Raw genomic sequence first — 27,796 nt, forward strand, 5'->3', positions numbered from 1 at the left:
CACAAAAACGAAGACCCAACACAGCCATAAATAAATAAATAAATAAATTTTAAAAAGAAACAGACAATGCTATACACTCTTAAACTTTAAAAAAACATAAAATAAAATAAAGTATGTATATGAATTGCATGAGGTAATTTCATGTTGCTAAATATTGACATTATGGTACCATATTATGTACTTCCATTTTCTCCAGCATCTCGCCGCATTGAAAACAACAGCCTCGAGCTATAGGTTAACATTTCCTAGGTGCAGGGAAATTTTGTCAAAGTGTGGTTCACTGAGTTTCAGAGATCGACATCTGTGTCATTTTTCGACATATCTGGTTCCTGCCTGGAGCTCTCGTGAGCAGGGAATTGGTTAGACAGACATATACAACACAGATGTGCCTGTTCTGTCTTGCCTCGCTCTGGTAGTGGTTATTTTCTGAAAAACACAAGGGGAAACTACAAAATAAAGATACAGCCAGCGTTTATTAGTATCGTTATAATTATATTTATTTTTCTTAGATTAATGAGGTCAATAAAATTCTGAGCACTAGCCAATAGCTAATAATCATTACAACATTACAGCTTTAGAATTATCCTAGCTTATGTAGCAGATGTTCCAAAATGCCTTCTTTAGAATTGGAAAATAAATTCCATAAAATGTGTGTTTGGTTACAGAGAATAGCTTCAAAGTAAGATCTGACATTTTCCAGTTTTTGTGTCAGTTTCTCTTCAGAGTCTCCTATACTATTTTTCTCTGTTTTTGTTTCAGTAGTTCTCTTACTATTTTATGAAGTTCAGTAGAGAGTAAAATATCTTGTATGCTTTCCAAGATTGATCGGTATCATGATACGTGATAGCAAGTAAATATTAAATATTTTCCAGTATATTCTCGAAGTCTTGGTTGTCATGGAACATGACCCATTTCTCATCTAGCAAATGGGCACTAACTGGTGAGCTCTTGCTTCCTGGCATCGTTGTGCCCATTGGTATGATCTACAGTAATCAAGGTACTATATACCTCCAATTTATTACCTCATTATTTACCTTGCAAGTAGGACAACTTATTAACAGGCCTCTTTATTTCCTTCCTTGGCCAGTTGTGATCATTTTTTATGTGAATCGCCACAATAAGCCCCTCACACTTAAAAAGTAGGCCCTTTTTCAGCTGTAACTTAAACTACTTTTACATGTAGAATTTTGCATGATCTGATATAAGTGGAAAGTTACAACTTTTTCAGTTCATAAGTCTAAATAAGCCACTGAATGGTTTATAGTGATCTTTCAGTGTCGTGCTCTGTATTTTTAATGATGGTAAAGACTGAGACTAGAGTTATGCTTAATCAGCAGGAGTAAGCTGTCACACTCAGACTCTACTTGTTAACACTACTTATTCCATACCTCATTCCAGAGACCATATAAGGAATACTGGCCATGTTATTACTTTTCAGCCAGTGGGTGGCTTATTTAGAGGGGCTTTGCATATTTGTAAGGTACAGGGTGCAGTGGTCATCTCTTATCTGGGCATGTTAGAATGCACTCAAAGAAGAGCTTGGAACTGTACCTTATTTAAGCATGTATATATAGATATAAATACATGAGACGTATGCATGTATATATATTCATATTATAAAATGATACCACCTAGAAACTGCTGTATTTAATACTTTGTAAACTAAATGAAATTAGTTGACTCATTATATAAACCTCTTGAATTTTTTTCCCTATGTTGTACCATTTAAATAGGGGAAAATGTCTTCATATTTATGAATGATTGACTGAATACGATAAGTATAAAAACCATTTATTTTCTTTCTTGCTTTCTTATTCTTTTACCAAAACTAAATAAATTTGAACTACCAGATTAAAATTTTAAAAAAAATATTTAATTCTTATTTATTTAAACTTTTGCCTTACCCAGGAATTACCCAATGTATTCCTTTCCGTTCACTTACTCATTTGATTAATGCACATTTATGATTCAGCCACAAGTTCAATGCACAGACAATGCCCACAAGAAGTGCATAGTCAAGTGGATGAAGGAGACAACTATAGTGAGACGAGTGCTGTAATACAGATAAGTGTAGACTTACAGTGATATATCATAAAGGAGCACGAAGCTGGGGGATTGGAAGGGGGTGGTTGTGACTTCAGGAGAAGGGTGTTTCTCAGAGGAAAGTGTTACTTATATTATCCACATAAATGAGGAAGGAAAGGCAATTAAAAAAAAAAGATGCAACGTCCTAGAAATATGAAAGAGCATACTGCGTCCTGGTAGATAGGGAGATTATACAAGGAGATAGGTTGGTATGGTTCAAGTGAAGGGTGTTTATCAGAAATGGAAATGGGGTTCCAGGGGTATCCATGGATCTGGTCATCACAGCCCTGGTATATCCAACTAAAGAGTTTGTATTTACCAAACACTATAGGGAGAGAGACTTGTAAGTAGATGGGAGTAACATGGTAATATTCAAATTTGTGGATGAAGGACTGAATATAGTGACAGTAAAGGAAAGGATAAAAGTTAGGAGGCTATTTTGGGAAGCCAGGTAAGAATTCCCAAAGGCCATTGCAGAGGCAGTATGAATTGGACATCTGATGGACAGAACTCATTGCCCAGATGGATGTCAAGGAGGAAGGAAAAACTAAATCTAGGCTAGTTCCCAGGTTCCTGTTTTGGCAATGTTGACAAAGTTCTTCAGTGGAAGAATATATGAATTAAAAGATTGTAGTGAGAATTTTACCAAGAAAACAAGGCAAAGTAAAAAAAAAAAATTGACAAAAATATAAAAGAAAAGTTAAGGGCATGAATTGAAGTATTCCAACATTTATCTAAAACGACTTCCATAAAATAGGAATAGATAGAATACGATATTCAGAAAAGCACTATTCAGAGGAAGATCTGAGAACTTTGGAGAATTAAGGGATGACGTGAATCCTAGACTATAGACAAGTCAGTAAAAATAAATCCACATCTAGACACATAGGGAAACTGTCAAGCATGAGTCATAAAGAAAATCTCAAAAGCTTTTCTACAAAGGAATTAAAGAATGACAGAGGGTGTCAACAACAACAAATGCTGGAAAGCAATGCCCGTAGTCTCTTCAAAGCACGGAGTGAGGGATCCTAGAATTCTCTTCTCAACAAAAGTCAATTCAACTGACAGTAAAATGAAAAAAATTTTCAAACATATATTGACTAAGTTTACCACCCACACAAATATGCTGAAAGAACTAAAGGATATGGTTTTGAAAGAAGAAAAAAACCTGAAAGGGAAGGTGAACTTAGAACTGGTTTTAAAAATACAGATAAATATCTGCATGAAGAGATAAATTTTAATTAACTCCTAACAGTGAAACATGAACCAGAATTTGGACTATGATGAAAAAGAACTTGGGGAAGGTGGGAATGTTCACTGGGCAGAGTCCTTCTTGTGTTTGGGAGAAGATATACATGGAATGACTTTAGACTAGCAGAATTTTAAATGAAGAGACTATAAATAAATCTCAAATGTAATGTGAAATTGTAGAATATGATATTGTATATGGTTTTTATAGAGCAAAACTGCATTGGTGGTTGTTCATTGATATATACAGAGTTAAAGCATTAAAACTTATATACACTAGGACACTATGGAAGAGGGAAATGAAATAGGGGAAAAATGCAAAGAGTCAACTCTTTCTGTGATATTTTACTTTTTTTAATGATCTGAAAGAAATACTGTGAATGTTGAGATTTTTTAATCTTTTGGGAGAATAAATAGGTGATTATCATATATGTGTGTGGAATTTCTTAAATAAAAATGGCATCAAAGAAAAGCCGTAAATAATTTAACTCAGAAGATGGCGGAAGAGTAAGACGCGGAGATCACCTTCCTCCTCACGGATACACCAGAAATACAGCTACACGTGGAACAACTCCTACAGAACACATACTGAACGCTGGCAGAAGACCCCAGACCTCCCAAAAGGCAAGAAACTCCCCACATACCTGGGTAGGGCAAAGCGGAGAGATTCCCGCACAGAGGATCGGTGCCGAGCGGCACTCACCAGCCCGAGAGGCTTGTCTGCTCGCCCGCCGGGGCGGGCGGCGCTGGAAGCTGAGGCTCGGGCTTCGGTCAGAGCGCAGGGAGAGGACTGGGGCTGGCGGCGAGAACTCAGCCTGAAGGGGGCTAATGTGCCACAGCTAGCCGGGAGGGAGTCCGGGAAAACTCTGGAGCTGCCGAAGAGGCAAGAGACTTTTTCTGCCCGCTTGGTTTCCTGGTGCGCGAGGAGAGGGGATTAAGAGCGCTGCTTAAAGGGGCTCCACAGACGGGCGCGAGTCGCGACTGAAAGCGCGGAGCCCAGTGACGGGCGTGGGACGCCGGGGCTGCTGCTGCCGCCGCCAAGAAGCCCGTGTGCGAGCGCAGGTCACTGTCCACACCGCCCTTCCGGGAGCCTGAGCAGCCCGCCACTGCCGGGGTCCCGGGATCCAGGGGCGGCTTCCCTGGGAGAACGCACGGCGCGCCTCGGGCTGGTGCAACGTCACGCCGACCTCTGCCGCTGCAGGCTCGCCCCGCACTCCGTGCCCCTCCCTCCCGCCCGGCCTGAGTGAGCCAGAGTTCCCGAAGAGGCTGCTCCTTTAACCCTTTCCTGTCTGAGCGAAGAACAGACGCCCTCCGGCGACCTACACGCAGAGGCGGGGCCAAATCCAAAGCTGAGACCCGGGAGCTGTGAGAACAAAGAAGAGAAAGGGAAACCTCTCCCAGCAGCCTCAGAAGCAGCGGATTAAAGCTCCACAATCAACTTGATGTACCCTGCATCTGTGGAATACATGAATAGACAACAAATCATCCCAAATTGAGGAGCCAGGAGTCAGTACTGTGCCTCTGAGGTGGGAGAGCCAACTTCAGGACACTGGTCCACAAGAGACCTCCCAGCTCCACATAATATCAAACGGCGAAAATCTTCCAGAGATCTCCATCTCAACACCAGCACCCAGCTTCACTCAACGACCAGCAAGCTACAGTGCTGGACACCCTATGCCAAACAACTAGCAAGACAGGAACACAACGCCACCCATTAGCAGAGAGGTGGCCTAAAATCATAAAAAGTCTGCAGACACCCCAAAACACACCACCAGACGTGGACCTGCCCACCAGAAAGACAAGATCCAGCCTCATCCACCAGAACACAGGCACTAGTCCCCTCGACCAGGAAACCTACACAACTCACTAAACCAACCTTAGCCACTGGGGACAGACACCAAAAACAACAGGAACTACGAACCTGCAGCCGGCAAAAAGGAGACCCCAAACACAGTAACATAAGCAAAATGAGAAGACAGAAAAACACACAGCAGGAGAAGGAGCAAGATAAAAACCCACCAGACCTAACAAATGAAGAGGTAATAGGCAGTCTATCTGAAAAAGAATTCAGAATAATGATAGTAAAGATGATCCAAAATCTTGGAAATAGAATAGACAAAATGCAAGAAACAGTTAACAAGGACCTAGTAGAACTAAAGATGAATCAAGCATCGATTAAAAACACAATAAATGAAATGAAAAATACTCTAGATGGGATCAATAGCAGAATAACTGAGGCAGAAGAACGGATAAGTGAGGTGGAAGATAAAATAGTGGAAATAACTAATGCAGAGCAAAATAAAGAGAAAAGAATGAAAAGAACAGAGGACAATATCAGAGACCTCTGGGACAACATTAAACGCACCAACATTCGAATTATAGGGGTTCCAGAAGAAGAAGAGAAAAAGAAAGGGACTGAGAAAATATTTGAAGAGATTATAGTTGAAAACTTCCCTAATATGGGAAAGGAAATAGTTAATCAAGACCAAGAAGCACAGAGAGTCCCATACAGAATAAATCCAAGGAGAAATACGCCAAGACACATATTAATCAAACTGTCAAAAATTAAACACAAAGAAATCATATTAAAAGCAGCAAGGCAAAAACAACAAATAACACACAAGGGAATCCCCATCAGGATAACAGCTGATCTCTCAGCAGAAACTCTACAAGCCAGAAGGGAGTGGCAGGACATAATTAAAGTGATGAAGGAGAGAAACCTGCAACCAAGATTACTCTACCCAGCAAGGATCTCATTCAGATTTGATGGAGAAATTAAAACGTTTACAGACAAGCAAAAGCTGAGAGAGTTCAGCACCACCAAACCAGCTTTACAACAAATGCTAAAGGAACTTCTCTAGGCAAGAAACACAACAGAAGGAAAAGACCTACAATAACGAACCCAAAACAATTAAGAAAATGGGAATAGGAACATACATATCGATAATTACCTTAAATGTAAATGGACTAAACGCTCCCACCAAAAGACACAGATTGGCTGAATGGATACAAAAACAAGACCCATATATATGCTGTCTACAAGAGACCCACTTCAGACCTAGAGACACATACAGACTGAAAGTAAGGGGATGGAAAAAGATATTCCATGCAAATGGAAACCAAAAGAAAGCTGGAGTAGCAATTCTCATATCAGACAAAATAGACTTTAAAATAAAGACTACTAGAAGAGACAAAGAAGGACACTACATAATGATCAAGGGATCGATCCAAGAAGAAGATATAACAATTGTAAATATTTATGCACCCAACATAGGAGCACCTCAATACATAAGGCAAACACTAACAGCCATAAAAGGAGAAATCGACAGTAACACAATCATAGTAGGGGACTTTAACACCCCACTTTCACCAATGGACAGATCATCCAAAATGAAAATAAATAAGGAAACACAAGCTTTAAATGATACATTAAACAAGATGGACTTAATTGATATTTATAGGACATTCCATCCAAAAACAACAGAATACACATTTTTCTCAAGTGCTCATGGAACATTCTCCAGGATAGATCATATCTTGGGTCACAAATCAAGCCTTGGTAAATTTAAGAAAATTGAAATTGTATCAAGTATCTTTTCCGACCACAATGCTATGAGACTAGATATCAATTACAGGAAAAGAGCTATAAAAAATACAAACACATGGAGGCTAAACAATACATTACTTAATAACGAAGTGATCACTGAAGAAATCAAAGAGGAAATAAAAAAATACCTAGAAACAAATGACAATGGAGACACGACGACCCAAAACCTATGGGATGCAGCAAAAGCAGTTCTAAGAGGGAAGTTTATAGCAATACAATCCCACCTTAAGAAACAGGAAATATCTCGACTAAACAACCTAACCTTGCACCTAAAGCAATTAGAGAAAGAAGAACAAAAACATCCCAAAGTTAGCAGAAGGAAAGAAATCATAAAAATCAGATCAGAAATAAATGAAAAAGAAATGAAAGAAACAATAGCAAAGATCAATAAAACTAAAAGCTGGTTCTTTGAGAAGATAAACAAAATTGATAAACCATTAGCCAGACTCATCAAGAAAAAAAGGGAGAAGACTCAAATCAATAGAATTAGAAATGAAAAAGGAGAAGTAACAACTGACACTGCAGAAATACAAAAGATCGTGAGAGATTACTATAAGCAACTCTATGCCAATAAAATGGACAACCTGGAAGAAATGGACAAATTCTTAGAAATGCACAACCTGCCAAGACTGAATCAGGAAGAAATAGAACATATGAACAGACCAATCACAAGCACTGAAATTGAAACTGTGATAAAAAATCTTCCAACAAACAAAAGCCCAGGACCAGATGGCTTCACAGGCGAATTCTATCAAGCATTTAGAGAAGAGCTAACGCCTATCCTTCTCAAACTCTTCCAAAATATAGCAGAGGGAGGAACACTCCCAAACTCATTCTACGAGGCCACCATCACCTTGATACCAAAACCAGACAAGGATGTCACAAAGAAAGAAAACTACAGGCCAATATCACTGATGAACATAGATGCAAAAATCCTCAACAAAATACTAGCAAACAGAATCCAACAGCACATTAAAAGGATCATACACCATGATCAAGTGGGGTTTATCCCAGGAATGCAAGGATTCTTCAATATACGCAAATCAATCAACGTGATACACCATATTAACAAATTGAAGGAGAAAAACCATATGATCATCTCAATAGATGCAGAGAAAGCTTTCGACAAAATTCAACACCCATTCATGATAAAAACCCTGCAGAAAGTAGGCATAGAGGGAACTTTCCTCAACATAATAAAGGCCATATATGACAAACCCACAGCCAGCATCGTCCTCAATGGTGAAAAACTGAAACCATTTCCACTAAGATCAGGAACAAGACAAGGTTGCCCACTCTCACCACTCTTATTCAACATAGTTTTGGAAGTTTTAGCCACAGCAATCAGAGAAGAAAAGCAAATAAAAGGAATCCAAATTGGAAAAGAAGAAGTAAAGCTGTCACTGTTTGCAGATGACATGATACTATACATAGAGAATCCTAAAGATGCTACCAGAAAACTACTAGAGCTAATCAATGAATTTGGTAAAGTTGCAGGATACAAAATTAATGCACAGAAATCTCTGGCATTCCTATATACTAATGATGAAAAATCTGAAAGTGAAATCAAGGAAACACTCCCATTTACCATTGCAACAAAAAGAATAAAATATCTAGGAATAAACCTACCTAAGGAGACAAAAGACCTGTATGCAGAAAATTATAAGACACTGATGAAAGAAATTAAAGATGATACAAACAGATGGAGAGATATACCATGCTCCTGGATTGGAAGAATCAATATTGTGAAAATGACTCTACTACCCAAAGCAATCTACAGATTCAATGCAATCCCTATCAAAATACCACTGGCATTTTTCACAGAACTAGAACAAAAAATTTCACAATTTGTATGGAAACACAAAAGACCCCGAATAGCCAAAGCAATCTTGAGAACGAAAAATGGAGCTGGAGGAATCAGGCTCCCTGACTTCAGACTATACTACAAAGCTGCAGTAATCAAGACAGTATGGTACTGGCACAGAAACAGAAAGATAGATCAATGGAACAGGATAGAAAGCCCAGAGATAAACCCACGGACATATGGTCACCTTATCTTTGATAAAGGAGGCAGGAATGTACAGTGGAGAAAGGACAGTCTCTTCAATAAGTGGTGTTGGGAAAACTGGAGAGGGACATGTAAAAGTATGAGATTCGATCACTCCCTAACACCATACACAAAAATAAGCTCAAAATGGATTAAAGACCTAAATGTAAGGCCAGACACTATCAAACTCTTAGAGGACAACATAGGCAGAACACTCTATGACATAAATCACAGCAAGATCCTTTTTGACCCACCTCCTAGAGAAATGGAAATAAAGACAAAAATAAACACATGGGACCTAATGAAACTTAAAAGCTTTTGCACAGCAAAGGAAACCATAAACAAGACCAAAAGACAACCCTCAGAATGGGAGAAAATATTTGCAAATGAAGCAACTGACAAAGGATTAATCTCCAAAATTTATAAGCAGCTCATGCAGCTCAATAACAAAAAAACAAACAACCCAATCCAAAAATGGGCAGAAGACCTAAATAGACATTTCTCCACAGAAGATATACAGACTGCCAACAAACACATGAAAGGATGCTCAACATCTTTACTAATTAGAGAAATGCAAATCAAAACTACAATGAGATATCATCTCACACCAGTCAGAATGGCCATCATCAAAAAATCTAGAAACAATAAATGCTGGAGAGGGTGTGGAAAAAAGGGAACACTCTTGCACTGCTGGTGGGAATGTGAATTGGTACAGCCACTATGGAGAACGGTATGGAGGTTCCTTAAAAAACTACAAATAGAACTACCATATGACCCTGCAATCCCACTACTGGGCATATACCCTGAGAAAACCATAATTCAAAAAGAGACATGTACCAAAATGTTCATAGCAGCCCTATTTACAATAGCCCGGAGATGGAAACAACCTAAGTGTCCATCATCGGATGAATGGGTAAAGAAGATGTGGCACATACATACAATGGAATATTACTCAGCCATAAAAAGAAATGAAATTGAACTATTTGTAATGAGGTGGATGGACCTAGAGTCTGTCATACAGAGTGAAGTAAGTCAGAAAGAGAAAGACAAATACTGTATGCTGACACATATATATGGAATTTAAGAAAAAAAAAGGTCATGAAGAACATAGGGGTAAGACAGGAATAAAGACACAGACCTACTAGAGAATGGACTTGAGGATATGGGGAGGGGGAAGGGTAAGCTGTGACAAAGTGAAAGAGCGGCATGGACATATATACACTACCAAACGTAAGGTAGATAGCTAGTGGGAAGCAGCCGCATAGCACAGGGAGATCAGCTCGGTGCTTTGTGACCGCCTGGAGGGGTGGGATAGGGAGGGTGGGAGGGAGACGCAAAAGGGAGGGGATATGGGAACATATGTATACATATAACTGATTAAATTTGTGATAAAGCAAAAAATAAAAAAAATAAAAAAAAAAATATCTTAAAAAAAAAAAAAATAATAATTTAACTCAATTTTATAAGTAAGTGTATGAGAGAGCAACTGTTGGGTCATATGTGAGATGGCTCTTCCTATTTTATCTTCCTTTTTAAAAAAAATTTTGTTTTTTTTTTAACATCTTTATTGGAGTGTAATTGCTTTACAATGGTGTGTTAGTTTCTGCTGTATAACAAAGCGAATCAGCTATACGTATACATATATCCCCATATACCCTCCCTCTTGTGTCTCCCTCCCACCCTCCCTATCCCACCCCTCTAGGTGGTCACAAAGCACTGAGCTGATCTCCCTGTGCTATGCGGCTGCTTCCCACTAGCTATCTATTTTACATTTGGTAGTGTATATATGTCCATGCCACTCTCTTACTTTGTCCCAGTTTACCCTTCCCCCTCCCCGTGTCCTCAAGTCCATTCTCTACCTCTGCATCTTTATCCTTTATTCCTTTATTCATCCGAACCATTTTTTTTTTAGATTCCATATATATGTGTTAGCATACGGTGTTTGTTTTTCTCTTTCTGAATTACTTCAGTCTGTATGACAGACTATTTGTCATGAGGTCCGTCCACCTCACTACAAATAACTCAGTTTTGTTTCTTTTTATGGCCAATATTCCATTGTCTGTATGTGCCACATCTTCTTTATCCATTCATCTGTCGATGGACACTTAGGTTGCTTCCATGTCCTGGCTATTGTAAATAGAGCTGCAATGAACATTGGGGTGCATGTGTCTTTTTGAATTATGGTTTTCTTTCGGTATATACCCAGTAGTGGGATTGCTGGGTCGTATGGTAGTTCTATTTTTAGTTTTTTAAGGAACATCCATACTGTTCTCCATAGTGGCTGTATCAATTTACATTCCCACCAACAGTGCAAGAGGGTTCCCTTTTCTCCACACCCTCTCCAGCATTTATTGTTTGTAGATTTTTTGATAGTGGCCATTCTGACCAGTGTGAGGTGATACCTCATTGTGGTTTTGATTTGCATTTCTCTAATATTGATCATCCTTTTATGTGTTTGTTGACAATCTGTATATCTTCTTTGGAGAAATGTCTGTTTAGGTCTTCAGCCCATTTTTGGATTGGGTTGTTTCTTTTTTTGATATTGAGCTGCATGAGCGGCTTGTAAATTTTGGAGATTAATCCTTTGTCAGTTGCTTCATTTGCAAATATTTTCTCCCATTCTGAGGGTTGTCTTTTCGTCTTGTTTATGGTTTCCTTTGCTGTGCAAAAGCTTTTAAGTTTCATTACGGCCCATTTGTTTATTTTTGTTTTTATTTCTATTTCTCTAGGAGGTGGGTCAAAAAGGATCTTGCTGTGATTTTTATGTCAAAGATGGTTGGATGGGAGAGACAGTGGGAGGAAACAGTTTTCAGGATTTGGAGTGGTTGAAGGAGAAAAAAGGAATAACAATACTGTATAGCTGCTTTGGTCCTTGACATCTTATTTAATTGATAGTGTGAATGGGGTAGACACAGAGGAAGAGCTCTATTTTTAGCATACTAATGTGCATGGATTATAATGAGCCATCCAGGCTTCCCAGATTTCTGCTTGGCCTCAGGGCCAGCTAATGCTTAGTGCTGAGGAGGTGACTTTGGCAGCTTTGGTGAAGGAAATCAGGGTAGATGATGTTCAGAATGCATACTGTTAGAGCATTATACATTTTAGAAGTCATCCAAACATAAATGTCAATAGTTTTTACCAAAAAGAAAAATCTATTTTTCTTTATTACTATATTCAAAGAAAACAATGTCAAATATTTGTGTTTGTTTAACATCTAAGCATACTGACCTCAAGCACGACACAATCTACCAGACATTGGCTTGGGAAAGTCCGAGACCTCACCCTCCACGATAGCCCTTATCTTCTTCTCCTCACAGAACCGAGATGGGTTTTCCTAAAGAAGTTAGTGTGAACCCAGTTGAAAGTTAAGAAAGCTAAAAAGACAAGTGTATGCCTTTTATGCCCTCTCCCAATAGAGCATGTATTAATTAGCATATATTGTTTCACCTGGCCTGTCTCTAGGTAGAATTATGAGTTTGACCTTGTTCTTGGAGTCGTTTCTGGAGAGAGCGCCACCTGCCTGTATGGGCTCCTTCCCTGACCATGTTTGAGGGTAGAGTCCCTGCGCTCAGGAAGGGGTCCGTGCAAATGAGCCCCAAAGTAGTGGTTGTACCCGAAGCTAAAGGAAGTTATGATTCCATTTCCAGATGGGAGGGATCTCAGTGGCATTCTCAGAGGCTAGGTAATTTATCATCCCCAAGGGGGGCTTTTAGGCAAAGCATCAAAATAACATCTCTTTAAAAACAAACAAAGCTCCCAAACAGAGAATGCATGCTTCTTAGGGGTTATGGGGAACTAATAGAATTGTCCTTTCTTCTAAAAGCATATCAGACATAGAATTGATATGGAAAACACCTTTAATCCAGTTTTGCAGAGCAAATATTTCTCTTCGGAGTCTGCATAAAATGAGAATGTGAGCAAACACATCCTTCAGCCTAGGTTGAAACAGAGGAAGAAAATGTAACAATACTTGCTTTTTGGCCCAAAGATATTTACAGGTCATTTTCGAGTAGTTATTCATCCCAGGTTAGGATGAAGTCAAACAATGCACTGCAAAGAGAAGAGTTAGCACTGACTTTTGCCCTCATAAAAAAAATTATTTTTCGGGATTTTAACACAGTAGACCCTGGCATTGACAGGTAGGCCATCTAAGATGTTGGCTTTTCACAAGTGTCCCTACAAGTCTGTTATGTGCTACCTATATTTTGCTAAGTCACAAGTTAAAACTTTTTCTAACAACTCACGTGAACATGGGAGTCAGTTAATGCCTGAGCCTCCAAACTACAGGACTCATTTCAGCGATGCTTTGTGCTCTCTACCTGTGGCCCACACAGTAATGCTGGTGAGTTGCTGTGGGGAGAGGCGTGTGTGTGGGTATGTGGGTAAATTGCTAAATGAAAAGGAAAACTTTAATAAAATTTAAAAAAATATGATGGGGAGGTGTGCACAAGAGATATATAACTCTGGATGGAAATGTATTACAGGGTATGTGGACAAGTGTGCCCATTCCCAAAGCCAAGGGTGGAGAGAGTTTTAAGAAGAGGATGGAAGTGAAAGTGAAGAGGCGTAACCAATCGCCTTGAAAGCTGTAGAGAGACCCAACAGTGTGTGTCAGTAATTTACAAATTTGAGGATTTTTAATAGTCTTGGAACAAATCTTCAAGAATTCCAAAGGTCTACTGTATGTCTAATAGGATGAATTAAATCACTATTACATATCATGACTTACTTTTAATCTGGCAGGTTTAAGTATATTGTAAAATGAGGCACGGAAAGCAAACCATTTGAAGAGGGGTAAAAGCAATAGCAACATTGATTCGAAACATGCCATGGTACTTTTATGTGCCAACTTTTTTAACCTTTTTACTTTGAAACTAGCAAAGAATCTTCCTTTGTAAGTGTAAGTCATTTCCATGCCAACTAACTATACAGAGCTTAGTTGATATAGAAACAGAACTATTAAGTTCAAGGTAGATTTTCTGCCATTTCTGAAGTATTTCTTTTCTTATATCTAAGCACCTTATATTTAAATCGAGGATCATGATTTAGTGGTATTAAAATTGTTATAGCAGATCTTGATCTGTTTCTTGCAGGATTCAGTTGTACCCAGGTGACGAACCAGAAAACACAGAGCAGAAAGACCAACTAAGTGAAATAAGAAAAGTGAATTAAAATGCCATGGATTAATGCCTAAAATCATCTTCTTTGTGCCTTACAGATGAAAATGATTTTGATGATCTCATTATGCACCATATGTACTCACCACAAATTCACTTTATTATTAAGTATTCTAAATCATCTCTGACTAAAGTAGATTCAGTTTTGAATAAATCAATTGGAGCTGGTTAGGTTGGGTTTTGAGCAGTTGTAATGAATTGAGAAAATGGAAAGGTAGTGGGAAATAGTGGTATAGTGATATCTCAGAGGACTCCTCGAGTTCAGGGCTCTTGGCTGTCTCTGGAGAGTTACATAAGGTTAGTGTAAGTAAAACCCCACTTATTAATGGAAAATTTTATGAATTCTTTTTAATCACAAAAGCCTTTTGTGTGCTAAGGCATACTTCCAGTGAACACAAGACAATTGGAAATCTCTATTCGTTTTCTTTTTATAAATAAGAAAAGTAGTTTTAGTCATGATTCTTTAGAAAATGAAACCCTAGTTGCTGTTGTGATAATCTCAACAAGCATTAACTTTAAGCTGTATTTTAAAGCATTGAATTCCTTTATTGCAGTTTCCAAGCAGTAACTCATATTATAGAAATGATAGGTATGTTGATGTATTTAAAATATTTTCCTGAAAGGAAGGAAGAGCCTGTTAAATGTAATTTAGCTTAAAAAGTGAAGAAAAACTAAGAACATTTACATTCCCATGTTGCCCTGTGACCTGTACAAACCAAAAAATATATAGAATTATCTAAGACTTCATAGAGGAATAGAAATTTAATGATTGTGACTTTCCCACCCACAAATGTTAATATTAGAATATAAGCCAGAATGTAATTTTTAAAATAAAATGTGAAATATACACTTTTATCATTATACTGCCTAATCTTTTGCCAGCTGGGAACCACTGTGATCATTTCAAGTAGAGATCTGCATTTATTACCATCATCTTCATCAGTAAATGTTACTTTTGACTGTGTACAAGGGAATGTAATCAATATGGTCACTCCTTTCAAGGAGTAGATGGAATAAAAAGGGATGTGGGCTTCCCTGGTGGCGCAGTGGTTGAGAGTCCGCCTGCCGATGCAGGGGACACGGGTTCGTGCCCCGGTCCAGGAAGATCCCACATGCCGCGGAGCGGCTGGGCCCGTGAGCCATGGCCGCTGAGCCTGCGCGTCCAGAGCCTGTGCTCCGCAACGGGAGAGGCCACAACAGTGAGAGGCCTGCGTACCGCAAAAAAAAAAAATAATAAGAAAAAGGGATGTAAAATAAGTACATGCTTAAGTATAATTCAAAATGGGAAGTGCAAGAGTGCCATGAAAATATTTAAGTACAAAATATGGGTATTTTTTAAAAAGGAAAGTTTACATTTTTTTAGAAAATGAAAAGAAGGTTGATGAAGGAAGGTTTTTTGTTGACTGAATTGTGGGTAGAAGGGAATACCCATATGGAGCTGGATTCAGGGGCTTTGCAGATAAGACATGTAAGCGTTCCAAATGAAAACTGAAATTGTAGAATGGTTAGTGGGCGCTGCTGAACCTTCTTTGTTGACGTGGTGGGGAAAATTCAAGGCTTTCAAATGAAGAGTGATTTGAGGAAAGTCTTGCATTCATTTAATTACTAGAGAAATACTATAGAAGACAAATGTATGTAGCAGTACTTTGAGGGAGTTTATTGAGTTTATTATGAAAAGAAAGGAGGGGGCTCCATAAAAATTGTGGGGTAAAAGCAATAGCAATTAGCAGCTGGTTGAATGAAGGGGACACACATGAAATGATGAGAGCTCTGAACCTGGGTGACCAGGAGAATGATGGGTCTTTCCATTGACACTTGAAAGAGGTATAGGACCGGAGTTTGAAATGACTTTCCGACAGTCAGGTGAAGTAGGATGCTGGAAATATAAATGTAAAGAAACTGGGGTTTAGGGCAGAGGTTAGAGACAGGAACATGAATTTGGTGTTCATCTCCACTGAGATAGTAATTGAAATTGTGGAATTGTCTGGAATTACTGAGAAGGTCACCAATAAAGAGAGGCAGAAATAAGAAGGTAGGTAGTGGAGTCTGAAGGGGAAACTAACATTTAGGTATATGCAGAGCGAGGAGATGAAGAAGGTAAGAGGGAGAGAGACCCAAGAGAATTAAACAGGCTACAGCAGAGTCAGCAAATGCTTTCTCCCAAAGACCAGGTGGTAGTTTATGGCGAGCCATATGGTTTCTGTGACAGCTACTCAACTCTGCCGTTTGAGCCCTAAAACGGCCAGAGACAAAATCATGAGCATGATGGAATAAAACTTTATTTATAAAAGCAGGTGGCAAGCTTCAGTGTGCCCACCCCTGAAATCAAGGGAGGTGAGAGATTCAAGAAGAGGCTGCAAGTGACAATGAAGAGAGAGAACCAACAGTCTTGAAAGGTGCAGAGAGGTCCGATGGCATTATCACTGAGAAGGGGACCTTGCACTAGGGAATTATAAGAACATTATGAGGTTATTTTTTAATATAATGGGGGCAGAAGCCACAACACTGACAAATGTGCAGAGAGGAATTGGGGAAAAAATGAGTAAGTTGCGTATTGTATCTGCAGAGTACCAACATCCCAGGATTTGCATAATGGATTGGATCTTTAAATCTCCATTGGGGGTTATCTAAACAATCACAGTTACTACTATGTAGAGGCATAGTCACATTAGCAGTAACAAAAGTAAAGAAAGTAAGAAACAGAGCATAGTGGAAACATCAGTAAGTAGAGTGGGACCCAGGAGAGCTGGTTCTAATCTTGGAGTCCACCATCCTTTGAGCCAAGCTTTATTTACTTATGCGTTTTTCTCTCATCATCTATCTTCATATTGCTAGAAAAATCAAGTATGTATTTGAGCAACTGATACTCTGAAACCAAATGAGGTCAGAACATCAGTTGTACAAATGTATTATGAAAAGTGTGCTTCATAGCCCTGCAGGTAATAAAGTTCTACCTAAGTTTTTTGGGTTTTTTTTGTTTTGTTTTGTATTTTTAGCGGTACGCGGGCCTCTCACTGTTGTGGCCTCTCCCATTGCGGAGCACAGGCTCCGGACGCTCAGACTCAGCGGCCATGGCTCACGGGCCCAGCCTCTCCGCGGCATGTAGGATCTTCCCGGACCGGGGCACGAACCCACATCCCCTGCATCGGCAGGCGGACTCTCAACCACTGCGCCACCAGGGGAGCCCTCTACCTAAGTTTTAATTGACTATGTGTGGCCAGCATGAGGTGACCAAAGAGAGAAAAGCTAGTGCAGTTTTTAGGGAATATTAATATCACTGATGGTTCTCCTGCACGTATCTCCATCTGGATCTCCCCCTGTGCTTGTATAGCCAGGGGGATCCTGATCAAATGACATAACGTAGATCCTGTAATCCTTTTACTTAATCTTTCCCAGTGGCTTCCTTTCCCTCCCAGAACAAAACTCAAAATCCTTCCACTGGCCATCAAGGCCTCCGTGCCCACCCTCCTCTGTCTGGCCTCATGCACTTTGCCCTCCATGTCTCAGCTCCAGCTATAACCTCCTTGCAGGTCCTCAGGCACGTAAAACCTGCTCCCACCTCAGAGCCTTTGCACCTGTTGTTTGTTCTACCTGGAATATCCTACCCCCATCCACCGAAATAAATAAGCCACATCTGCAAGCCTCCTTCAGCTCCCCCAGGTCCTGGCTCAGGTGTCACCTTCTCTGTGAGACCTTCCTGGCCACCCTGTCTGAAATTGTCCACCTGCCTCTCAGCGACCCCTACCCTCCCTTCCCTGTTTTATTTGCTCCATGGCACTTACTGTCTAACAGAGGATGTGGTTTTCTTACCTATTTATTTTTCTTATCTGTCTCCCCCGCCCCGGCCCCAGTACAAAACCAGGAATTTTTATCTACCTTATTCTCTCCTTTCTCCCCAACACTCAGAAGAGTGCTTGGTACCTCATAGGTACCCAATAAATATCTGTTGACTGAATACAAATCTTCCTTGACTTAAGATGGGGTTACATCCCGATAAACCCACCATAAGCTGAAGATATCTTAAGTCAAAAATGCATTTAATGCACCTTACGTACTGGCCATCATAGCTTAACCTCGCCTACCTTAAACGTGCTGAGAGCACGTACGTTAGCCTTCAGTTGGGAAGAATCATCTAACACAAAGCCTACTTTATAATAAAGTGTGGAATACCTCATGTAGTTTGTTGAATACTGTACTGAAAGTGAAAACCAGGATGATTGTAAGTGTATCGGCTGTGAACAGTTGTGATTGGGTGGCTGACTGGGGCTCACTGCCCTCCACAGCATCCTGAGAGAGTCTGGTAGGGCATATTGCTCGCCCAGGAAAAGAGCAAAATTCAAAGTGCAGTTTCTAATGAACGCATATCGCTTTCGCTCCATTGTAAAGTTGAAAAATCGTAACTCAAACCGTCTTAAGTATGGAATGTTTGGATTAAAAGAAGTAGTGGTTTTAGGTATTATTCAATATATATGCTCTAGTAGTATTTTCAGCTTAGGTACATTTAAAAAGAAAAATGCTTGATTTGGATAAGTCCAGGGGAAGATGAGGGCTTTGTAAATAGTATTATATCGATATAAGGGAAGGCTGAAGTAGTCGTGCTAAACTACAGAATGATGACTGACTGCTAAGTGCCAGGCGGGGTACTAAACACTTCGCATATATTATCTCATGTACTCCTCACAGCAGCAATGGCACGGGAAGAAAACTGGGGGTTAGTGGTGGGAAATCAATTGCCCAAGGCCAGATGGCTGTAAATGACGAGTGGCGGGGCCAGAAGTCTCACCCATGCTCTCTGAAGCCAGAGCCATGTTTTTATTCTAAAAAAACTCTATGACTGTCATTTTTGGAGCACTCCTACATTGAAAGTGCTGAAGGAGACGCTTCTACTCTGGGATGCTAGGAATTCTCCGCCCCCCATACATTCATTTTCCATTTTTCCCCCCTCATCCTCCCACTGCCCTTGTTTCTAGGGAAGCAGCGGCCCTCCTGGAAACCAAGGTTTCTGTAACTGGGGCACGCTTCAGCCTTGGCAGGGCGAGCAATGAGGACATCTGCAGGTAGCAGGCAGCCTGACAGTGGCCGACAGGGGAAAAGAAAGGCTGGCAGCGCTGCAGCTGCCCACACGACTGCCTCACCCCGCTTCCATCCACGTGCACCCCTCTCCCCGCCAGCCCTGATGGGCGGAGGTGAAGGCGATTGAATGCATTCCTTCTGGTTAGGAAGTGTTAGTCTGTAAATTTCCATGTGTGTTCAGAGATGATTGTATTATACATAGTAAATATGGTGACTTAACGGGAAAGCTTCCTTTCCTTTAAGAATAGCTGAATGGACCAGTTCCTTTCTAAGGAAGTTAGAAGAGCACCTCACCTGAGGTGACGGAGGTGAGAATGGATGCTGATGCCACTGCGTCTGTGTCAATCCACTGTTATGTGGGGGAAAGTAAAGTTTACATGTTTCATGTGAGTTCTAGAAAGGCAAACATAGGAAGTGTAGCTTTGGGTGACCATGTACCTGGGAGTTCTGCCCATCTGAGCCTCCTGTGAACTATGAACTTGGGTAGAAAAGCTTTGTTCACCAGAGCAATAATGCCAACTCATGGCCCCTTTCCCATAGAAGCCTGTATGAGGCACGGTCAAGGATCAAAGAAGACGCTTCTAAAGACAAAATACCTGTAAATCCAGTTTGCACATTTTGGATTAAGAAGTAAATAATGTAAAATAACATGTGGCATTTATTTTCCTTTATTGTATTAATAATAGCCCACTTAAATATATGCCACTGAAGGCCAGATTACCTCTTGGGAGGGAAATAGAGAGGAGTGTCATAGGCTGACTATAATTGTAGCAGAAGTTTCTCCACATCGTTGCCAGGAAATCACTGGAAGGAACTGGGAGAGTAGCTGGTATTGAAACCGTGCACCTCAGGTTGGGACTTGAACCCAAATGCCGGGACTCGAACCCATGTGACCGGGACCCGAACCCGGCCAAAACCCACAGTCTTCCAACTGAGATCACACACCTGGTTTCAGGACTTAATGAAACTCAGGTTCTTGATGTCTCATCACAGAAAGAATTCAGTGAGAGACAAAGTGATGGGTAAGAAGTGGATTTATTTAGAGAGAAACACACTCCACAGACAGAGTGTGGGCCATCTCAGAAGGTGAGAAAGGCACCAGAGTATGGGGTTGTTAGTTTTTATAGAGGAGGGTAATTTCATAGGCTAATGAGCGGGAGGAGTATTCCAGCTATTTTGTGAAGGGGCGGGGATTTCCAGGAATTGGGACACCGCCCACTTTTTGATCCTTGTGATCCGTCTTGGAACTGTCATGGTGCCTGTGGGTGTGTCATTTAGCTTGCTGATGCGTTACAGTGAGTGTATACTGAGGCGCAAGGTCTAGTGGACGTCGGCTTGTCCACCATCTTGGACCCATTTTGTTCTAATCAGTTTATGTCATGTCCTCGGGGTGTGTCATTCTTTCAAAGGCTGTGCCCTGCCCCCTTCCCTCCTATTTCAGTACATTGATTTTGTATTGCTGTGTAACAAATCACTCCCAATTTAGTAGATTAAAATAGCCACTATTGGGCTTCCCTGGTGGCGCAGTGGTTGAGAGTCCTCCTGCCGATGCAGGGGACACGGGTTCATGCCCTGGTCCTTGAAGATCCTACATGCGGCGGAGCGGCTGGGCCCGTGAGCCATGGCCACTGACCCTGCGCGTCCGGAGCCTGTGCTCCACAGCGGGAGAGGCCACAGCAGTGAGAGGCCCGCGTACCGCAAAAAAAAAAAAAAAAAAAAAAGTATTTTATTTGCTCACAGTTCTGTGAGTCAAAAATTTGGAATGGGTTTAGCCGGGCTGTTCTCACGCTAGTCACTCCTATGACCGTGGTCATCTGGTGTCTGGAATGTGTCCACTCAGTCTAAAGTGACGTCAAGTCATCGAGCCAAGGCCAGAGTCACTGTGGGAAGGAGCCCCACGAGAGCGTGGCTACAGGGAGACAAGACTCATTGGGATGATCTTTACAGTACATTGACAATAGGTGGGTGTTTGAAAGGGTAGATAGGTTCAGCTTCAGGTGTTGGGGGTTCTGCAGTTATCTTCCCAAGGTTGTGTGACATGGAGTGAAGGTCACACCGTGTTCCCCAGTACCTCCACCTCGGGGATGACACTTCCACCAGCAATGAGCTGGAGTACCCACCAGTGTCTGATCCCTTTTTCATTTAAGAGGAATAAAATCTCAAATGTCAGTGCTTTTCAGATGCTTATAGTTCTCCGGCTGCTCTCTTAGTTCGGGGAATAGGTACGTTTTTGGTTCTGGTGCCCAGGTAACTTTTCCATTTTCTCTGCATGGGCACCCCAAAGAATTGGTGTTCCCTAAATGAGCTGAGAAACTCAAAGACTAATGGAGGTTAACTAGGAGAAATGTCCCTACCCCACATTTAATAAAAATAGAGTGTAATTATGCGAGTATGTAGATAAGCTAATCATCTGACCTAATCAGCAATGCACTTTTTTTTTTTTTTTTTTTTTTTTTGCGGTACGCGGGCCTTTCACTGCTGTGGCCTCTCCCGTTACGGAGCACAGGCTCCGGACGTGCAGGCTCAGCGGCCATGGCTCACCGGCCCAGCCGCTCCGCGGCATGTGGGATCTTCCCGGACCGGGGCATGAACCCGTGTCCCCTGCATCGGCAGGAGGACTCTCAACCACTGCGCCACCAGGGAAGCCCAGCAATGCACATTTTAAGAAGCTTTTCTAATTACTTCCTCGACTTGGCTGAAGGTACCGGTAAAAAGAGTTTCCCAGCATGATGGCAGCAGATGCATTTCATAATATTTATTGAAACTATTGGAAAGAAATCCTCAATTATAATGTTCCTGAAAAGTACATCAAAAAAGACATCATATTTAACATATTTTAAACTCTCATTAAGATAGAAACATAACATAATTTAGATGATCAACTCTCACACCAGTTATTTGGAATCTCTCATACAGCGAGACTAACTTTCACAGCCAAATTGCTTATTGGTTAACTGCCTGTGTCTTCCTTAAGTTGTCTTACTTACCTGTGAGAGCTCTAGTTGTCTTGCTCAAAATGGGACCAAAATATTCTCTTTTCTCTGGCTATTTGTTAATTTGATATCTTGGCAAAGGAGTCTTTGTGCATGGTGTTTTAGGAACTTTAAATGTTAAATTGTTGATGTTTACAGGTGTATGTAACACCACACAGTATGAGATTTGGAAGCCTAGATAGGTCTATTACTCATTTTCTTGGTTGAATTTGAGCAGTTGTGAACGATTGTTAAATGAATCATTTTACAGTGAGATGGGCCCAGAGGAAACTTATCTATGAATTCCTGGTTGAAATGCCTGTATCATCTCTGTGTCTTGGGCTCCTTGAGTGCTGGTTGTTCATCTTTACCTTCCGTTCTGTGAGCTGCTCAGTATCTTTCCAGTACATTCGTTTAGTATAAGTTACCCAGAACCAGTTTCTGTTGCCTGTAGCCAAAATAAATCTTAAATGATCCGATGCCTTCAGTGCCTTTGGAATGACTGAATACTTAAGTAGCTCTCTGTTATTGCATAATTGTGGAGCTGGTTACTTTCCTCTACAAAGAGTTTCTCCAACATCCCTCTCCTAAGAAATCGCTAGAGATCAGATGGAAAAGAAACTCTTTGTCCCACCATGTGGTAAAAAGACAACATTCAATGACTCTTAATGTGCGTCACTGCATATTCCTGGCGTTGGAGTGAGTGAGCGCTGTACTGGTGGAAGTTACGAATGCTGAGTCACATGACAGTGAATTGTTTTATTTGAGGATAGAACCAGAAAAGATGGATAATCGAATGTGTGATTTAACTTCGTTGCTAGTGACTTTGAAACTGGAACATAGTTGTGCAATTGAAAGTCATCAGATGTAACACCGTTATGTCCAAACTCTTAAATCTCTAGGTCAAAGTTTCTCAGCCTGGTGCTATTGACGTTTTAGACTGGCTCATTCTTTGTCATGGGGCACCGACTGTCCTGTGTTTTGTAGGATGTCTAGCAGCATCCTTGGCTTCTTTCTGCCTTCTGGGTGCCAGGAGCAACCCCCTTCCTTCAAGTTAGGACAAATCAGTGTGTCTCTAGACATTGCCAGATGTCTTTTGTGGGGGGCACATTTGTCATCAGCAAAGGACCCCTGCTTTAGATTAGTTTCATTATTTTCTCTTTAATTTAGCCAACATTTACCAAACACTTCCACGATTCAAAGTACATGTTCATGTTTATACTTACAGGCAGAATGTATGTCAAGTACACTCACACCCTAGGTTCAACAGATATTCGCTCCTTCCTAACTAGGTTTAGTTAGAAATATATCAAAACTCTCTAGGTATAGTTTTTCTATTCATATGGTAAGTATTAGGTAGAATCATGAGAAATTGTCTTTTGTGGTTAAAAAAATGGGAAAATATCAGCATTTTCCTGTGGCTCTACCTAATGTATGATGCACAGTAACAACAAGAAAAGAAAATGATTTGAGAAAAAAAATGAAACTGTAAATGTACCCAAATGTCATTGTAACCACGATTTTAAGTGTATTTTGCTTTTCTTTACAGCTAGTGGTGGTTTCAGAAATCTTTTGTAGGCAGCTTGGAAGAGCAGGCTGAGGGAGCTGGCTGAGGGTTGAAGGCATATATTTTAGCAATGCAATTATGTAGCTAGCACAGTACTTTTAATTTAGAAGGTGTGGTTCTTCCATGCCTGAGGTGAGAGGGCTGATGGAAATCCTAGGCGGTGGTGGCTAAAGCTGTTCATAAAGAGAAGGAGGTGGGAATGAAATCTATTTTTTAAAATATACATTAATATATTAAATGTTGATGGTGATCCTCTCATTTAAAAGGATGTGATGGTCCCAATCAACAGGAGTCAGAACATCAGGCTATTTCCTGCTTTGTCAAGTTTGCAGTGGGAGGAGGGATCTTATCTAGAAATGCATTTTTGGAAAATGAGATAAGCATAGAGATGAAGGGCACTTTCTAACACATGTAAACACAGTTAAAATGCTACTACTTCAGTCATTTTCCTGCCCTCAGATCTCCACTTAGAGCAACAGTGAACTGTGGACAAGGATTCACTGTAGTATGAAGAATACCTAAACCTTTCTGTTAGTCTTGTAAACCTTGTTGTTCTTTAAGCTCCTGATGGGAGCTATAAGCAAACAAAACCTCCTCTCCCTCCTGCTCTCCACCTTCCAGGGAAAGTGCTAATGTGCAATGAAATGGCCAGAACTCTGGTAGCAGAAGCAAGAAGAAGCCAGAGGGTAGAACAGTAACTCATGAGCTACCTAATCAGCTTCTGACCACTCAGAAGTTGGTAATATTGTGGATTTTACAGTTTCTATTCCATAATCATCCCCTGAAACTACCGAGAGCTGATGGAGGGTTTATAAATCAGATGAACAAGGGAAAAGAGTCAGTGCGTGCTCAGTCCATAAAATACATCGCTTTCACTAGTTCCTGGGATTTCTGGAGAATTCCATGTGTGTGACATACACAGAAGAGACATTCCATGCTTGATGTTGGTCCAGGACAAGGTTAACTTTCTGCACACTAATTTTAATTCATTATATATGCCTTTTTTTCCCAGCACAAATGGACCCCCGAGGCCTATCTCCCAGACAAAGTAAAAGTGACAGTGATGATGATGACCTGCCAAATGTGACCTTAGATAGCGTTAATGAAACTGGATCTACGGCCCTTTCCATAGCCAGAGCAGTACAAGAGTAAGTATCACATTCTCAGGATGAAATAAGAATTGCCAAGGTGTTCAATGGATAATGGAAACAGCAGCATCTCCTGTTCCCCAGACCTGTCATTCTAGCTCTGAACGGGCACACGTGTCAGCATCTTTCCATTCAGCCTTGTGTTCTTTGGGAGGAGATTAGGGGAAACATGGAGTGTTTGACGTAGTTGAAAATTTGTATTTTGCATAGAAATGAGACTTCTTTTTTAATACTTCCCACCCCTTCTCCTTAACTCTGAAAAAAAAAATTGTTCTTTTCGAGTGCCACTATCTAATTATCATCAATGTATTCATTATTCAGGAACAGTCAAGAGAAGTAAAATATGACAGGCAGTATTATCTTGCATTGATAGGGAAGTACAGAACAGCTTTTTTGAAATTTAAAATTTGGAAGATACTGTGTTACCCCTTTGAAAAATTCAAATCATATGTAATTTTTAAAGGGATCGTTTCTCACTCCCTTAACTGTAACACAGGGTTAGAGTTTAGCCCTTTTTCATTGAAAATAGCTGCTTTTTCATCATTGTGAATTCTGTGTCTAGAATTGCACCTGTGACTAGTCCATGTGTATTTTTTCTCTAGCATAATTTTTAATAACATAATTTTAAAGAAGAGGAAGATTTAAATTAAGCCACTGTTACTGCCAACACAAAAGTTAATTAACACTTTACTTAAAATGATCTTAGTTACCTCCCATATATTAATTCTTTTTTCCCAGGTATTGACTAATTATCTACTCTGTTTCATGAATTAGGCCTTGAAATTAAAAAAAAAAATAGTAGGGCATTTTAGAATTTAAAGCCTATGTGTGTGTATATGTGAGGGTGTATAAAATGAATAATATATCTCTATGATAAATAGGTACTAGGTATATTATATATTAGAGGAAACAGGATATGGCAAATCTAATGAAACTGCAGTCAGAAAGATTTGGATTCAAGTTCACATTCAGTCACTTAATAGCCATGTGACATCTGGCAAGTTAACTAACCACTCTGAGATGTTTCTTCCTCTGTAGTAAGAAAGAATACGTACCTTACAGGACCATTGTGAGGGTGTGATATAGTTACAAGGCATGAAAATTGAATTGCAAAGTTTTGACAGATGAGAGCCTCAAGGGTGAAATTAACATTATTATTAGTGGTAGTAGTAACAATAATGGTAATAGTGTGTAGTATTAAGTACATGACAACTAGGAAATATAAATATTGCAAGTGTCATGCTGATTTTACAAATGAAGATACTGAGGAGGAGAGAAGTTCAGTGTCTTCTCCAGAGTCATATAATAAGTGGTGACGAGACAAAGTTTAGGACTTCTAACTCTCAAAACATATCTTTTTCTCAAGAGTGCCTGTAATGTCTGTTACCATTCATATTCTTCCACTTGAACATGTATAAAAACACTGTTTTCTCTCATTTGTTCCAGTAACTGGTTGTAGTAACTTAGTTTCTCCAAAGCGTTGGATCAGAAGGGTGGCTGAAATCATATTTAAGTGCTAGCATGCCCAGTCACTTCGTCACCAGTTCAGTGATCAGCACAGTGATTGTGGTTTTGTGGGAGCTAAATCTTAAGGTCAAGGATTCCATGTTCTCACCTGCAAAATTAAACTAAATGATGACAAAGTTCAATTCTGAGATAAATCATAAGTTTCATAGACATTTTAATCACACTGTTTTCCTGCACCATATAATATATACATAATTTGTGTGTGTGTGTTATAGATATGTGTGTTTCTGTAAGTTTGGCCCTGTGATTACTAAAATCTAAGTTATGCTTACTCCATTTCGGGCTTATAGAGCAAATCATGGTATTAACGTCTTAAACATAACCATTTTTTGTGCTTTTAATATTATGTGCTGAGAATATGATAGTATGTTTTAATATGAAACTTTTAATAGCAGCCTTAGGAACTGGAGCTTCATTTTCAACATAATCTCTCCGATTTGCTTTGTGAAAACATTTGTAAGCCCCACAATATTTTGTTCTGACTGTGCATACGCCTGCTTTTATTACTATTACAAAAGTTGCATGTGTATCTAGGCAAGTGCCAGATTCATTATTCATGTAAGTGTTTTCATTAAACGATTAGTAAAGAATACTGAGCTGTCACTTGGGAAGCCCTAGAATGCCAGGACCCATCAATAGTTAATTAACCATCATTCAAGAAGGAGTATGTGTGTGTAAACACTGAGAAGTGCTAAGATACTGTTAGATGAAGGGAAAAGAATGTTCTTCAGAGACCTCTTAAATATAGGTGTATTTCAAAACGTAAAACAATATGTTGAGGAAAATTTTATTCTGGAACAAATAAGTATATAGTCCTTGTTAGAGAATTTTTTTTTAAATCTGTACTTAGGTTTACCCAAAGTTAACTTTCGGTGGATATGTCTTCCTGCTCTTAATTTCTCTGATTTTTAATGCATGTCTCTGTTTCACTATTAATTTCCCTTTCCTCATTTTTCTGTTTGCCATTGGATCTTGATGGCTTCTATTAACTCAAAAGCTGTCCAACAAACAAAAATATTCCAGTATACTATGATCAATAAAATAATGCTTCAAATCATAGGAGGATTGAATATCATCTTGGCGTGTACGAGACGAGAGGATTTCAAAAGACCTCCATGCATCTGTTTCTGGCACTTGCAGAACTTTGAGTTAGGTGAGAAGGATGTCTGCAGGTAGAGAGGTGATAACATCAAGGGTTTATGTGCAATAGAGGTAGTACATTTTAGAAGCCCTGGGCAACCAAAACACGTCTCTCCAATTAAAGCCATGGTTTAGGAGGGGTTTGAAGGCATGCCTCTTATCTCATTGGCCACCAATGCAGTGTCAAGGAAGAAGGCGGGAAGAT

At 40.0% G+C, this 27,796-nt stretch overlaps 1 protein-coding gene across 3 annotated transcripts in view; it reads left to right on the top strand.

The window, feature by feature from the left end:
- KLF12 (KLF transcription factor 12) overlaps positions 1 to 27,796 on the top strand; it is a gene marked incomplete at both ends in the record, with an annotated part of 307,076 nt that overhangs the window by 169,244 nt on the left and 110,036 nt on the right. For all 3 annotated transcript variants that reach the window (XM_079721703.1, XM_079721704.1, XM_079721705.1), the window contains one exon: positions 24,789 to 24,924. In XM_079721703.1, the coding sequence (XP_079577829.1) occupies positions 24,789 to 24,924 (136 nt within the window). The remainder of the gene's footprint in view (positions 1 to 24,788; positions 24,925 to 27,796) is intronic.

This window comes from Hyperoodon ampullatus (genome assembly GCF_949752795.1).
Source record: "Hyperoodon ampullatus genome assembly, chromosome: 16".
Classification (NCBI taxonomy): domain Eukaryota; kingdom Metazoa; phylum Chordata; class Mammalia; order Artiodactyla; family Ziphiidae; genus Hyperoodon; species Hyperoodon ampullatus.